The sequence below is a fragment of the Glycine soja genome, chromosome 12 (genome assembly GCF_004193775.1).
Source record: "Glycine soja cultivar W05 chromosome 12, ASM419377v2, whole genome shotgun sequence".
Lineage (NCBI taxonomy): Eukaryota > Viridiplantae > Streptophyta > Magnoliopsida > Fabales > Fabaceae > Glycine > Glycine soja.
Window position 1 is genome coordinate 39308168 of NC_041013.1, and position 17326 is coordinate 39325493.

Here is a 17326-nt window from a genome sequence, read left to right on the forward strand (position 1 = left end):
CATTATTCTTTTATTGCTATATCTTTTGTATGGATTCATTTTGTGCCATCAGTTAATAATATCTTACATCTATGATTCGTTGCTAGAATGAATTAAGGTGTGAAAAGACTTACGCCACTATCTTATAATACAACTCGAGAGTCATGGTAAAAAACTTTGGCAATCATCATCCACTGTTCTAATTAAATATGAGTCAATGCTTTTTATTTTATACTTTTTTTAGAAGCAATATGAGTCAATGTTAAATATGACAAAGTTGACCCAACCTTTAGAATCGTTAGTTGTAACCTTTACAATTGTCAAATCCAAACAAGGCATGCATAATTGTTAAATCCAAGCAAGGCACGCATAATTGTAACCTTTACGGTCGAATTTGTACTGAAATTATGCGTGCATAGAAACTAACATTCATAGAACGTATAAATCAAGTTCAAGTATATATATATATATATATATATATATATATATATATATATATATATATATATATATATATATATATACATATATAAACACCTCCAATCGATTAACACAAATTGGACCATGTGCAATAGGATATAGATATTATAAATCATTGAAGGTGAACTTATAAATCATTGGCTGGCTTATATAGCGACAAAACTCCTACTCTAATTAAGGTCAAAATTGTCTTATATTCTCTGTTGTGTAAATTCGTGTTTCAGAAGGCACGACCATGTCCTAAGCAGCTCAAGTGCTCAAGTGATTAATCGAAGTTATTAGGTACTGATAAAGGGTTAGAGGCTTGTTTTAGATCAACTAAACTAAAATATCCAAAAGTTCGTACCACACTAAAATACAAATGTTATTAATTGGCCCTATCCTGTATCATACGCCATACATATTTAATGGAGTTCTTTGTCTCTAACGTGCGATAAAGCAAATATGTACTAAAAATGATGCGTGTGTACAGATAAGTATGCTGTTTTTAATAAAAACAAAATAAAATTGAAGGAGAAAAATGAAATAGAAAATATACACCAAACGGACACACCTAACTGACCATTCCAAAATTTGACATCTAATATTCCTTTTAGAGTAACGCTAATTACAAATGAAGGTGAATAAGTTGGATTGAAACTCTTCCTTAAACTTTTCATTTCATATGTTCTAGGGATGAGAAAAAATTATCTTGCAATGATTGTGCCCTTCTCTATGATAGTTCTTTAGCTTTCTGAATTCTGATAGAAAGTTGCTTAACCGCTATGGTCCTGAGGGGGGGCATACTTGTTATGTTAGATGATCTTGTAATTTAAATAGAGATTTATTTAACTATTACAACTTAATTTATATCAGGATAGATACATCTTATCTTTTATCTAATTATGACTTCTTAGCTTGTTTGTTATAAATCATCATTATTTTTTACTAGAGGCTCGTGTCAGGTTGTAATAACATAGATTAAATTAGGATGGATCTTCTCTTTTATAATCTTATCCCTTGTCAACTGAAGCTCGTGTCATGTTGCTGCAACTTAGATTCTACACACAAAGAATATGAAGAATACAGAGAATAAGTAATATTTTAATGAAAAATTAAAAATATAAATAGGGCTGGAATTTAAATGCTAAAGTAGTAATATGATCAATAATCTATTTTTTTCCTCAAATTTTAGTTAGTTTTTTTAGCATGTATTTTTTTAATCATCAACAAAGAATTTTCTTTTAGAATAACTATAAGAAAAATGATAAGAATAAAAAATTATTAGACAAAAATTATTAGACAAGTGATTTGATACTTATGTCTCTTAATTAATGTTTGAAATTTGATTTCTAATTGAAATATAAAATTGTAATTAGAGGTATTATTTTGTTTCAAAATGTACCAACTCAATACTAGAAGGATTGCAAGGTGTGAAATTAAATAAGAAATCCATATAAAATAAAAAAGAAGAAAGAAAAACCATTAGAAATATATAGGAGGTATAGAATCGACCACTTTCAACTACAGTATTACTTTAAAAGCTAATTTCCACACACCATTAATACAATCTAATAAAAATAGAATTCACAGCATTTATTTGCCGAGAAATATACAGATGGGAAATAAAGAGAACAATGTAGAGAAAAGAAAAAAAAAATAGAACTATTCAGTAGCTCAAGTTTTGAAGAGAGCGCCGTCCATCTTATTCATATATGACAACGGTCAAAAAAATATTAATAATACTAATAAACTTCTGCCATGAGGAAATATAATACTTAAACGTCATTATTCCAACAAAAACAGTTGAGCCTATACAACTCCTAGAATAAACAAAACACAGACTACCAAATCAAACATAGAACAGGATTGTTGCACCAATCCTGCAATATAGCATTTGATAAGAAATTCGCTGAAGACAACCAACCACATATGTAAGTATTAATACTTTATGCAAAAGATTATCAATAAATCTCTATTAGAAGGAAAAACATTATATGATATGTAAGTAGTGATACCAAATCATATAATAACTTTTTCTTTGTTTAACTCTCTAAGTGCTCTGTTCATAGAACTGGACCGTGGGTGAATTGAATCACAAACAATTATGACATTTATTAAGTGCAATCAAATCTTTGCAAAATGTACTATTAAGTACCGAATATATTCTTACTCTGCTGATATGGGAGATGTGAATATATGGTTATGTAAGGGAAATTAGTTAGTAGATGACAAGTTAGCTGGAGGGCTGAATAATTAACTTATTAAATTATAATTATTTACTAAAATTAGGTAAAAAAATATAAAATAATATAAAATAAAAATTATAATTTATTTAACAAAGGTAACTAGAAAATTGAATAAATATATATATCGAGGATAAAAATGAAAAATAATATAAAAATAGTGTTACAAAAATGATTATTTTAAGGTTATGTTTAGAGAGATATTTCAGTTAATTTGTAGTTTTTTTTATTATCTGGAAAATTTATTTAAATGTTTGGTAAATAAATTTCTTTTAATCATTTTTAGCATTTTTTTAAATGCTACTTGAAGTAACGTTTTTTTTTTTAAAAAAAAAGTTAGTTTCTAGTTTCTAATTTTTTTTATTCTTAATATATTTATCAAATTTTCTGATTATTATTTATAAATAAATCATAATTTTATTATTTTTTTGTCATTTTATCATTTTTAGAGTTATTTCAACAATTAATTTATTGAACACTTACCATTTAATAAGCTATTTTTTTCATTTCTATCCCATTTTTTAACTAATTTTATTGAACATAACTCAAATAATATTTTAAAAAAATGTTAAAAACTATTAAGAAACTTTAAAAAACTTATTTAGCAAACAATTAAATAAGCTTTTTAACTAATAAAAAATTAAAAATTAATTAAAATGTTGCAACACTCCTAGAATTTCTGGACCCCTATCAATTGCCTACAATAACTGTATAGAATATTAACCATGAAAATATTATAACAGCCATAAAATTTTTAATGGAAATTAATATCCTGTTGTATTTTTTTCTTACCTAGAAAGTTAAGAATTCAAAGCTTTCATGATAAAAATTTTTTATTTATGCCATGGTGAACATAAGTTATCTTTCCTTATATATATAAAATAAATATATTTCATATAGATATCATATTATTAATATGTATTATTGTTATAGGATCTAATGACTTTTAATTATTAGTATATAAAATGACTTTATTTTTTTTAGATTGTAAGATCATATTAATGTAAATTTTATTTATTGTTATTGTGTATAAGGGAGTCTAACTCAAGTAATTGAATAATGTATAAATTCACTGATACTTGAGTTCCATTGCCAAGAATAAAAAGATTTGATTGTTATTATGTTCATAAAATTATAACCTTCCAAAATTTGAACACAAGAAATTAGTAAGTCTTTAGTGAGTAATATTTAAATAATTGTAAAATAATAAAAAAGAAATTCAGTCTCCTTCAATAGACATCTGGATCCGTCCTACTTAAGCATAATATTTAAATTCCGACCCTGATATGGTACCATCTTACCAACGTCCAGTTTTTTTCTTTTATTTGGCACTTTCAATCCATGAGATTATTGGTTCCAATTTCAATTCTAGTCGGTTTTTGACGTCAACCTTTAATTAATGCGTAACGCGTTATATGCATGTGGAAATGTTTATTATACGTAGAGTGCACCCAAGTTGTATATTCAAAGCCAACTAATATATGATACTATATCGTTAACTTAAATAGTAGTACTAATACGACAGTTAGGTAAGAGTATCTATAATATATAACTGTATAAACAAGTTAACTCTTTATCTTAATTTTGTACATCATATAATACTTAAAAAATATATTATTTATAATATAAATGTTTTAAACAATGATGTTTATATAAATAATTTTATGTCATCTACTTTAATGAGAAAAAAATTAATAATATTATTTAAAATTAAACAACTCATGTAGAGACTCTGTTAAAAATGTTATAAACAAATTCATGTTAAAGATAAGTTGAGTTGTGTATAATTTAGATGTGTGTAGATAAATAACCTCATTAAGTATTTATGAAATAAGTTTTTATTACACAATAATATATGTTATATATAATTTTGATCGTAAAATGAAACAAGTTAAAAATAATTTAGTGTGATAAATTTTAACAAGAAACTTATTCAAATGAATTAATTTTTTTTATAAAATATAAATTCAAATAAATTTCATTTTATATTGTATAAAAATTGTATGGCACAAAAAAAATTTTGGCATGGAAGAAGGACATTTTTATTATTGTTTTATGGTTACTAGAGATGTACACATGTTAGATTTGATTTGGTTAAACATGTTATTCAACCTCATAAAAAATCTACGAGTTGAGTTGGATCGACTTTGTATAAAAAAAAATTTGCAGACCCAATTCAATCCAACCTAATCATAAACTTGGTTGGGTGATTGAGTCTGGATATTTAAAAAATTAGGATAATAATTTATTTTTGTTTCTAATTTTTTAATTATATAATAACTAAATGCACTCAAAAAAGATCAAATTGTAAAAATATTTTACTAATAAATTTAATAATTTCAATGTTATATGATATTTTTATTTTAGATAGAAATAAAATATAATATTAGTATGTGAGAATATAAATAAAATCAAGACTGAGATAAAAAAAACTTATAAAAGAAAAAAATCATGGGTAATTTAAATTAATAACTTATGTGAACTAAAAATTATTAATATGTTTTGTATTTAATAATTAATTTATATATATAATAAATTAAATTATATAATATGAGTTGAGTTAAGTCGAGTTAAAAAAAAGAATTTATTTTTTAATTTATTTATAATCGAATCTTAATTAGATTGAGTTGAATTTAACTTAAACTGAACTTAATGACACTTTAGAAACTCAACTTAAGGAGTGGATCGGATTGAGCGTGATCCGAACCGTGAGTAACCAGCACTTGCTATGGAACTTCCCAGCCACCTTTTGCAAAACTGGATCAATTTTGAAATTTAAGCAAAGTGTTTGTGGAATGTGACCACTAATAATTCATGAGACGATTGAAGTCATTGAAGAGATTACAAATGACCGCCTTTCTTATAAACTAAATCTTTTTTAACATAATTAAATGCGCCAAACCCTTGAAAGTCAATTTCCCATAATGTTAGTTTGCGGTATTCATTGCATGACATATCTCCTGCTTCAACACAAACACATCTCAATCAAAATCTAAGATAGTGTCAGGAATTGCATAATAAATAAACTCTAATTCTGATAATAACATGAAATAAAGTTGAAACTAAAACAGTGTTTTTTAATCAAACCAACTGAAAACACTCCTTTGCCTCCTATCACTTTCCTTTCAATTCCACAAAGAAAAGTAAAGAACACACAAGTTTGAAAAACCACCTGGAAAAATGGAAACACAAAAACAAAAACAAAACTATTATTCCATGGGGGCTACCTTCGGTCACGTAATTTTTAACTGGATAAATCTTGGTCACACTCAGATGCAATTCAACTATAAATTATAGATTATTAACCTAGATATCAGGCTCCAGAATATTCTTGGCCTTTAATTTTAATTCTCTGTCTCGCAATGCAAAGTTGAAGAATAATTAATGTTTGTTCTCACCTTTGTCACGATGCTATGCTCATATAATCTCACGAATACAAATTCCTTCTGGTGTCTGTTATTGATTATTATGCATTTATGTGTGGTTTAAACAAGGTTTTGAAAAACAGAAATTACGTACTCTTCTGTGTCGTTGATTCTCCACTTCTGTGTGGTCTTCGCAATCTCACGAATGCAATAGATTCTTGTGAGACACACATGTTTAATTATATAATAAAATAAAATATGTTAAAATTTGAAAAAAATGGAAAATTGTTATATAGTTCAAGATCTCTAGATCTATGTATTATATATAATCTCGATCCATCTATAAATAAATATCATGTAAAAATTTGTCACACCCATAGATGCATATAATAATTTTTTTTCAGTATCAAATATTAATCTCACTGGACCAAAAATAAAAAAAAATCATCTGTCTTTCTCAATCCATTCAATCAAATACTAATTTTCCTCATAATATGTAATTACTATTGATTCAAAAAAATTTACATAAAAAAAATTAAACATAATATTTTCGTTAAATAAATGTATAATAATTTCTTTTATCCAAAATGAAAGATGATAAATATTCTTAAGTTAATTTCTTTTACATGTTGAATAATCATGAAAAAAAATAAGACATGTTAAAATTTTGATTAATGCAAAGGAATGTGTGACCACAAATTAATTTTGTATCTTATCGTCCAAAGGAATAATCTCTATCTTACTGCAAACGCATCTTCAGCCCGACGAAAATCTCACTTTAGTGCCAATAAAGATGCCGCAAACCAAATCAATCATCAGTCCTTTCATCTTTTCAATTTTCTTTTTTCTCTCTTTACCAGGACTTCATGTTGTCATTGGATAGAGAGGATGATGAATAATTCAAAACCAAAAATGATAGTGAAATGTTTTGTTGCCACCCTGTTTCTACTAGTTGCCTTACTCCCAATGGTACAACCAATCATGACTACTTTTACCTTAAAACTATACTGCTGCCACACCTTGCAGTAACATGAGAAAAGTCTAAACACACAAATTAATAGATATTCAAAGCTCACTAGTTAATATTAAAATTATATTTTATACTATATATTCTAAGTCTTCGCTACGAATCCAATTCATGACTTTCATTTAATTTTTCACTCAACTAACTAATATCATGATCAGTCTAGTTGGAATAGAAATGAAAATGAGTGTTAATTTAATCTTTCTTTTTTTTTTGGTTAAGAGAAACTGGAAGTACAAAAATTTGACTTTTAAAAACAAAGTTTTAATTTCCTCTTCTTCTTCTTTTTTCACTTTTCTTTCAATTCAAATTTTAATTTTTTTCTATTCTTTCGCTTTTTCTTCACCATACCAAACCATTAAATAATTTTGTATTATTTGTTTGAAGTTAATTTAATTATCTGATCGATGTAGAATCTTTTAAGACCTAAAATTATTTAAAAATCTATGTTAGAATAACGAATTTTAATTTGTCACTGACAAACTTTTATAAAAGTTAATGAATATATAAATTATTATATATTAAAACAAAAAATGAATGCAATAATAATATATGACTTTATTTATTTAGATATATTAATTTTTTAAATTAAAATAAATTATAAATAATTCAAACCTTGATTTTAAAATTATTTTTTTTAGAAAAAGTAATTTAAATTATTTAATAAATAGAGCAAAGTCAATTTTCCTTGCTTATTACCTAAGTCAATTTATATTCAATGCAAGTCAAGCTATCAATAGTATACTAACCTTTGTTTGGGTGTGTAAAAACTAAAAAAAAAAAAGTAGTAGAAAAAAAATAGATAATAGATAAATTTTGAATTTATTCAAACAAAGAGAACAAAAGGAAAAATTGAGCTCTCTATTCATTCGTTTGATTAAATAAAAAAATATAATTACATAAAATTACATTTAAATTGTAGTTTAAATCTATTTTTAATTCATTCGTTTTAACTTTTTCAAAATAGTTTATAACATCACTTGGTGATATAAATGACATATTTCAAAACATCTAATGCCAACAAGGATTTTAAGGTAGCATATAACCTGATATGATGTGATTATATGCATGTTAAATGAATAAGTATTTACAGAGACTTTTCAAAGATTTAAAAATATGTAAGAATTAAAACTAATAAAAAAAACTGTAAAAAACTAAGCATATATAAAGTCATATTTAAAAAACTAAAAATATATTTTATTCATTAGCGTTTAGATCATTATAACCAATAAAGTAAATTCATTTTCAAGTTATATTTGTGTCATTATCATGTGTAAAAACTCTCCTTCCTTACCATTTTCTTCCAAAGTTTTGAGAGAAAAGTCCACACCCAAATCTTACACTTTTTTTCCTTCAATTCTTCGTCGTTCCAAACAGTAAGCTTGTTTTGAGAAGCGTGTTTTTTTTTTCTCACCATTTTTGGCTAATTAAGTAAAGAGTGAATTTACATTCGGCTAGAGAAAAAAATAGTACAACTTAATTTGCACAGTTAAATTAGTGTACTACTGTTAGTGCAGTTTAATTAGTGTACTGAACTAGTAAAGTAGGCTAGAGTGATTCAATAACGAGAGAGATGTACCTTGCCATGTGTTCAAGAATGTACGCAAGCCATTAATTTGTTTTTCCTACATGAATCATTTGATTTTTGTGTAGTACAAGATGAGGACTCGGTAGTAAAAAAATAAAAAGGTAATTTTCATAAAATAAAAATTAAAGTTAAACATATTCATAATTTTTTATTTGATCCTCTAAAAAACAGTTTTTATTTGATAATCTTCTACCCTTGAATAACATTATTGTACTCTTATTATTTTGTTAAAGAGAGGACGATACGATTTAATTTTTAAAAGATATATCGAATAAAGTTTAAAACCAATTATTATTATTATATTTATACGAGTGAGTGTAATACGTATAAAACCACAAATTATTATTTAAATTACTTCAACATAATTATTTTAAAAATTATTAATAAATTTCATATATGACAGATTATATAACTAGATGATTATATAACAAATTTTACACTATAAATATATAATCATTTTTCTCTATTTATATTTATATAATAAAACTAAAATTTCATTATTTAATTTCCAACAAAATCTAGTATTATATTAAATATAATTTGAATCCATACATTTCTTACCCACTTCATACAAAATATTTGGATAACATTTTAGTTTTACTTTAGTTCTCTTAATGGATCTAAGCAACTTTATACAATGTTCAGTTTTTATGTTTATTTTCTACAACTTTGGAATATAATTTTTTTTTACTTAAAAACTAAATTATGCACTTCGTCTTTATTTTTTATAATTTAAAAATATAAATATTTTTAATAACAAAATAATTTAAATGCACAATAAATTAAATTTAATCACGTAATGCTATCGTGTTGTTAGGCGAAATAACTCTCTTTACACACAATAGTGAAGATAAAAAGATATGGGACAAACACACATTCCCAGCTATTGGAAAGAATATATATAAGAAAAAATAATTGATTTCACACTAATTAAAAAAATAATTTATCTAATTTAATTTTAGTAATATTAAGTAAAAAATGAAGTTATTTTTAAAATATAATCTTGATATCATAAATGAAAAAAATATTGAAAATAAACTTATAATTAAATTAATACTGCTTTAGAAATAATATCATTAATTAAATAAGATAAAAATAATTAAATTCACTTATATTTAAATACATCCTATCCAACAAGTTTCTTGTTTATATTTGACTCCAAAAGAAATATTCTCTCCGTTTCAGAATATATATCATTTTAGAGTAAAAAAAATTGTTATGTTATTTTACAAAACAAATGTTGCATTAAATATTTTATTTTTAAGGATATCTTTACTAAATACTTAATAGAAGTAATGCATATGAAAAATAAATGAATCATTAATTAAATAGATAAAAGATATATTAGAAAGTTATTTAATATTTTTTTAAAAAAAATTAATAAATTATTTATATTTTAAAAAAAATCTTAAACGTTATTTATTCTGGAAGGAAGAGAATAAGTCACAATACCTTAAATAGAAACAACAAAAAACACAACTTAACATTGATTTGACATCTCTAGCTTATATTTACGAGAATATCTCAATAATTATCTATTATTTGAAATAAGATTACAAGTTTTATAGATAAATTGAAGAAAATTCTCCTCGTTAGATTATCCCCTCTCTCATTTCACTTGGGTGATATCTTCTCTCCTCATAATGAACCTGTTTATACACATTGCATCCTTATCTTTTAAATCAAACTAATAACATTCTAAATTTAAACGATAAGGCTGTTAGCTATCACTAATGAACGCAACTTGAGTACCAGACTTCCACATTTCTAATAAAACTTTCGACACAATTAATCCTATATAGATTTATCATCAATTTCATCAAGTTTCAATGCTCGTCTCACGTACCAATGTTAGGAAACAAATCCCTTCATGCATAACAATATAATGATCAAAAGATATCAAAACACACACACACACACGTAACACCATAAATAGAACTATCGAAAGACACATTTTAGTAAGGTTGGACACTTCTTATCTATAACTACGATAACATCTCAAATATTATAAATTTTCAGCACAAACCGTCACCTATAGACCCATCTCTAACTTAGGTATCTTCTCTCTTCAACAAAACCTATTTTATACACCTTGATTACATCTTAATGTTTAAAACCAAGCTCATATAATCATAAAATCTAAATGATAAAGAACGATATTTTATCTCTATCTGGTCAATATCTTCCAACATATATAAATAAATAAAAAGTGTGCTAGTCATTTTTTTCATAGAATATTCAGCAGGAAAAATCAGACACGGGATAGCCGCAATCCATGTCCGAAAAAGAGTTGAAGAGAATCATAAGGGAGACATGACGTCGAGGCTTATATTCAAAAGAACACAGTACAAAAAAAATAAAATTATTTAAGTAATTTTAGAAGTATCGAATATTTATTATTTTAATTAGTTTATGTATTTTAATAAAGTTCATGTGCATATATGCTTATTTTGAAGAGTTTTTTAATATTTAAAAGATTATTTAACATGATTTATATGAGTAATTATATTTTACTTAAAACACTAGTTGAAAGAGAGAGAAATACTTTAAATATAAGATTGACGGTTTATTCTAATAATTTATTTTAAAGATGAAATTGATCTTGTGACGCTTAAAATCGGGTAGAAGACATGTGCAGTAAGCCTCTAGTTAGGATCAGAGGATTTTAGCTAAAAGTTCCAACATGTTAATTTTTAGCATCATGTTTGGTAGTATATATTAGGAGTATCTCTCCTTCTACTACTTTTTATTTCAGCAATATTATTTATTAATTTTATTTTTTATACACTTCTTTTATCTAATTCATTTTATTATAACACGGTTGGCTAAAAGAATGATCGATTGAATAGCAATATAAATTTTCTCAATGCATATATAGTATTTACTTTTACTTATTATACCATCCCACTTTTTTATTTTATTTTTTCTCTGAAAGTGTTTTGTTTCTTTAAATGAAAAAAGAGAAATTTTTAAAATTTAAAATCAACTAGTATTTTTTCTATTTATTATACATGAGTAAAATTTATTTTACTTAATTGAAATTCATCATAAATATATTATTTTAATATATAAATGATATTGTAATTAAAATTAATAATAAATAAATAATTTTAATATAAAAATTATAATTTGAATTTGCAAAAATTAATTTAAATTTTGATACAAAATTATTTTAAATTACCAACAATTGTTTTAAAAATTAAATTTCAATTTAGTAAAAGAAGGTAAATTGATCTCAAACATAAAGATAAAGGTTTTTGTCTGTCATGGTATCTCTCAACTTATCCTGTAAAAAATTAATCATGTTGTGTTACATAAATGTCTTTGGTTCAAGATAAGAGAATTTTATATATAAAAGGAGTCAAATACAAAATTTTCAAATTAAATAAATTATTTTTTATATATAAACAGAAAGAAATCTTACACTATAGAAAACAAAAACAAAAATCAGTTAAAAAGCAATCAAAATTTTTCCTGAAGTATAAAAAATATTCTACGTTCACTTCTATATTCTAATTTTTCCTGAAGAATCAAAATAGAAAGAAGATCCTTTTCAGATTATTTTGGCATCATATACACACTAGATGGACATTTTTGCGTTGGCACCAGCTGCCAGGTGATTTTCAGGTGGCTCGACACCCACACAAGACGGCGCTGTCACAGAGGGAGCAGGGGCATCAAATGTGTTTTGCAATAATTAAATCTTCCGCATTATTTTCTTTAATCATTTCTTTTTAAAATGGCTGCATGAGCCATCATTCAAATCCTTGAATCATACCACTATAAATACGTGTATTACCCTATGATCTTCACCACACAACATTACTTGTTCACCACCTTGCTCTCCTTGCAACTTCCACCCCTACCACCTACCTTGATTCTCTTGAGACTTTTTTTCCAATGGCGTCAAAGTTTATCTTTACCACTGTGGTTTTACTTATGCTTTTGTGCTTGCTTCTGATGAGGGAGCCTTCTGGTTTGTCAATGTTCTTTTTTTCTTGTTATTACCATAGTTATTTGAGTGACAAATATTGGAATATAAGACTGTGTATTGTTTTATTCATATTTTTGTTGCTAGAGTATGTGTTATAGCATTCTTATAATTTTTGTTCACTGGTTGCAGGTTGCGGTTCTGCGTATGAATGCTTTGGTGCTAATGCAGCTGATCTAAGGGACATTCCAAACAGGAAGGTCTGACTCTCTCTCTCTCTCTCTCTATATATATATATATGTGTATGTGTGGGGTTTAAACTTCAAAGGGGTTAATTTCTCTCTCTTTTTTTCACGTGATTTTTGTATGATCGTAACGTGAGAAAGATCTTTTTTGGTACATAGTTTCTGGGGTAAATTTCTATAACTTTATCTTGTGGTGTATATATGCAGGTGCTGTCTGTTTTGAAGGATAAGAAAACTAGTGCTCTGAAGGCTAGTCTGCAAGGATCATCAAGCAACAAGTATGGTGAAAAGCCACTGAATTGGGAGTTAAGGAAGGTTCCTTCTGGTCCAGATCCGCTGCATCATAATGGTGTCAACCCCAAAAAGCCTCAAACCCCTTAAACTCACCGATGGAACCTTCTTTGTGCTCTTGGCCTAGTATTAGTTATCAGTGTGAACATCTACCAGCTTATGGCATAAATATAAACATACACTCATCTTCCTTTTCATCTCTTGTTTTACCTATTTTCCTCTCTCTTTTTTCTTCTTAGTATTTCCACCCCTTTTTCAGGTGTATGTTTATGGGTGTTGAAGTTAGTTAGTGCTTTAGTTTTTACTTGTAGTAGAATAGATGGCATCATCTAGTTTCTGTGCTAATTTTATGTTAATCAAGCAGTATTTAATGCATGCAGTTTTTTAAGGCTGGAATGAAATGTCATTATGCAAAGGCAAATTTAAATTAAGTTAACTAATTTAAAACCAGTGAAATATGGAAAAGGAAAGAAAAGGAAGAAGCAAGTCTTATTTGACAGATTATTTTTTTTAAGTAATAATACTTAAATATTTTATTATTTTTCTTTATTTTTTTATTATATCGTAAATTTTATTGTATTTGTATATTTTTAATGTTATATATCATGAGTGATCATGTAACATTCTTTTTCTATGTGGTAAAAGATTATGTGCACAGCTCATTCATGGATTGGACGGGAAAAACAGTGACATGATGTGTTCTGCTCCTTTCACCCGAATACTACAAAAGTATGTATATGCAGATAACTAACCTAGAGCTTCTATTCATATCTGTTATGTTATCTATGCTATTCTGACGCGGGTCAGCTAGATATGACAGCAATGTCACTAAGGTGACGCAAGCGAATCATTTCCACTTTCAAAAAGTATCCAAATATCCAACCCAACATAACAAATTGAACAAACCAAATAATGGGAGCAAAACCAAATCTGGTAAAATATTCTCTGCCCGTATTAACAAAGGTATATATACATGCATATGTATATATTCATGAAAATGAAAGACAAGTGAAAATTATAATAATACACAATAAACATAATCTTTTACCACATAAAAAAAGAATGTTACATGATCACTCATGATATATAACATTAAAAACATACAAATACAATAAAATTTATGATCAATAAAAAAGTAAAGAAAAATAATATATATATATATATATATATATATATATATATATATACAAATTATATTATTCATTCAATATATGGATAAATGAAAAAAATACTATTACTCTTACTCATACAATATTTGTTTATAAGATCATTTTTTTTCTATCTCCCTTTCATAAAGTCGAAAAGAGTCGCTGTTGTGCATATGATTTGTTAAGATGATGATGGCTAAACCTCACCAACTCTTGCCTTTCTACGCTACACTTCTCGACGCCTGTTCTTTCTCAATCTAAAACGAAACCACGCACTTACCATCACCTTAGGCATTTCACACAATGACTTCATTCGAAGCAAGCTTGTGTCTTCCTACGCTTGTTGTGCTCAATTGCACGAAGCCAATATCCTCTTCTCCTTCACCATTCGCCAGCCCACTTTCCTCTTCAACTCTCTCATCAGAGCTTATTCTTCTCTCAATCTTTTCTCCCAATCCCTCTCCATCTTTCGCCAAATGGTGCTTGCTCATAAACCCTTTGATCGTCACACCTTACCCGTGGTGCTCAAATCTTGTGCTGGCTTATCGGCTCTGCGGCTCGGGCAACAAGTCCATGGAGCAGTTTTGGTTAATGGGTTTGGCTTAGATTTGGCAAATTCGAATGCTTTGATGAACATGTATGGTAAGGGCGGACATTTGGTATGTGCACGCAAGGTGTTTGATAGAATGTGGAAAAGGAATGAGATTGCGTTTTCAACTATGATGGCGGGTTATGGAATGCATGGAAAGTGTGGGGAGGTGTTTGATAGAATGGTGGAGGCAGGGGAGGCCAGATGGTGTGACTTATACGGCAGTTTTGAGTGCATGTAGTCATGGGGGTTTATAGATAAAGGGAGGGAATATTTTGAGATGATGGAGATGAGGTTTGGGGTGAAACCTGGGTTGCAACATTACACGTGCATGGTGGATATGTTGGGGAGGGTCGAACAGGTGGAGGAAGCAGAGAAGTTAATTTTGAGAATGGAGGTTAAACCTGATGAAGCCTTTGTGGGGTGCCTTGTAGGGAGCATGTAAAACTCATGGGAAGCTTGAGGTGACTGAGAGAGTAGTAGAGAGGGTTTATGGAAGGGAATTGAGTTTTGCATCGTCGGTTTGAGTTTATTGTACGTGGCATTTGCTGATGAGAGAAAGCGTACAACTTAAAGGATAAGCATGTTCATGTATCTTGCGTCGCCATAGTTTTAACCTTATATTCATTATTATATAACCAATTTTGATCGTGTCTTTCAAATTTATTTCCCAGTTAATGATAAGCAATTTAGACTGGTATATATAGTTATAAAAAATAGTACGTTTGTAGATTGGTGTGCTTGTAGAAAGAGTACATTTGCATTAATTGCTTTTTTGAACTGAATTAATAGGTCTATTACCTAACTGTGAGTTTGCAACTCAATTACAAAATTTAATCATCCTCATAAGATTCTTTTCCGGAGAAATCTGGAATATAGCCACATATTTGCAGCTCAAAGGACATAAGCTCCAATGCTGCGTAAATATGGTCTTTTTCCTCGTGTGATTTATCACCAGAAACAAATTTGTGAATGCTAGAGTCAATCTCAACGGAACTAAAGCCTGGTTTCTTTTGTATACCACGCTTCTTCATTCTCCTCCTAACCTTGTTTGCACCATCCCACTTTCCAACGGCTGCATATATGTTAGAAAGAAGCACATAATTGGAATCTCCCCCAGGGTCCAATTCAATAAGATAATTCATCACGTTTTCAGCCAAACTAATGTTCCCTTGAGTCCTACAAGCTGCGAGCAATGAACCCAAAATCACTTCATTTGGCTTCATGGGCATATTCTTCAACACATTCAATGCCTCCTCTAACCTCCCTGCTCTACTATAGAGATCCACAAGACAACCATAATGCTCCATTCTAGGCAAAATTCTACGAACTCTTCATGTTTTCAAAGATTCCAAGTCCCTCATCAATAAGTCCAGCATGACTACATGCCATTAGAGCACCTGTGTAGCTGACCCCATCTAGTTTGAACCCTTCCTCCTGCATTGAATTGAAGTTATTCAGAGCCTCATCCGCAAGCCCATTAGCAGCAAAATCCACAATGATCGAGTTCCATGAAACTAAGGTTCTCTGGGGCATTCTATCAAACACTTGACGAGCAAGCTCTATGCATCCACAACGAGAATACATGTCTCTCAACGAGTTGGAAACTTTAACATTGTTCCTGAAATCTTGCGTCATCACAAGTCGGTGCACCCACAAGCCAAGACCGAGTGTGCCCAAGTTGGCACACGCCGCAATGACGGCAATAACAGTCACATAATCAGGTGCCACACCAGAAAGCTGCATTTCTCGAAAGCACTCTAGAGCTTCACAAACCCACCAATTAGCGCAGTCCAAGAAATAGCATTCTTCACGGGCAATCCATCAAACACTTGGAGAGCATCTTCGAATCTCCCATTCCTCATGTACCCATCAATCATCATGTTCCAAGACACCAAATTTCTGACACCCATTTGGTCGAATGCCAACCTAGCGGACTCCACACGACCGCATTTAGCGTACATGTCAATCAGTGCAGTGCCCACCATGACATCAACACATCGTTGATGTCCAAGCCCAGTTTGCGAACATGTGCATGTATGGCAGTTCCAAAGGAGAAATTAGTGCGTGCGGGATAGTGAGCACAAGCAGAGAGTAACGTGATGAAAGTGATGTGATTGGGTTCAATAGCAGCTTCTCTCATTTGCACGAATTTGGAAGCAGCTTTTACCAAGTGACCACTTTTGCAACAGTCTGCTATGGACGTTGTCCACGCTACAATGGGGTCGGTATATTTTGTGGTGTGTCTTAGGGAGAGGCTTTGGTTGGTATTGGAGTTAGTAGTACAAAAAGTGGAATGAGTTTGATTTAGAAGTGAATTTGGTGAAGGAGATTTTGGAGGGTGCGGAAGTTGAGTTGGTATAGCCTTGAACGGAGGAAGGATCATTCTTCTCGCAAAATCAAAATCCCCTCTCTCTCTGGGATTACGCTTCTGTATTTGAATTTTTTTTTTATTTACATT

General features: G+C 28.6%; 1 protein-coding gene and 2 pseudogenes across 1 annotated transcript; 2 read left to right on the plus strand and 1 right to left on the minus strand.

Annotated features, from left to right (window-relative positions):
• Positions 1-12504: 12504 nt before the first annotated feature.
• Positions 12505-13372, plus strand: LOC114379015 (protein CLAVATA 3). Its single transcript, XM_028337579.1, has 3 exons — positions 12505-12637; positions 12785-12852; positions 13045-13372. The coding sequence occupies exons 1-3, from the start codon at positions 12562-12564 to the stop codon at positions 13216-13218; spliced, it is 318 nt and encodes a 105-aa protein (XP_028193380.1). The 5' UTR covers positions 12505-12561; the 3' UTR covers positions 13219-13372.
• A 1048-nt stretch (positions 13373-14420) lies between these two features.
• Positions 14421-15507, plus strand: LOC114379071 (annotated as a pseudogene).
• Positions 15508-15569: 62 nt separating this feature from the next.
• LOC114379070 lies at positions 15570-17326 on the minus strand (annotated as a pseudogene).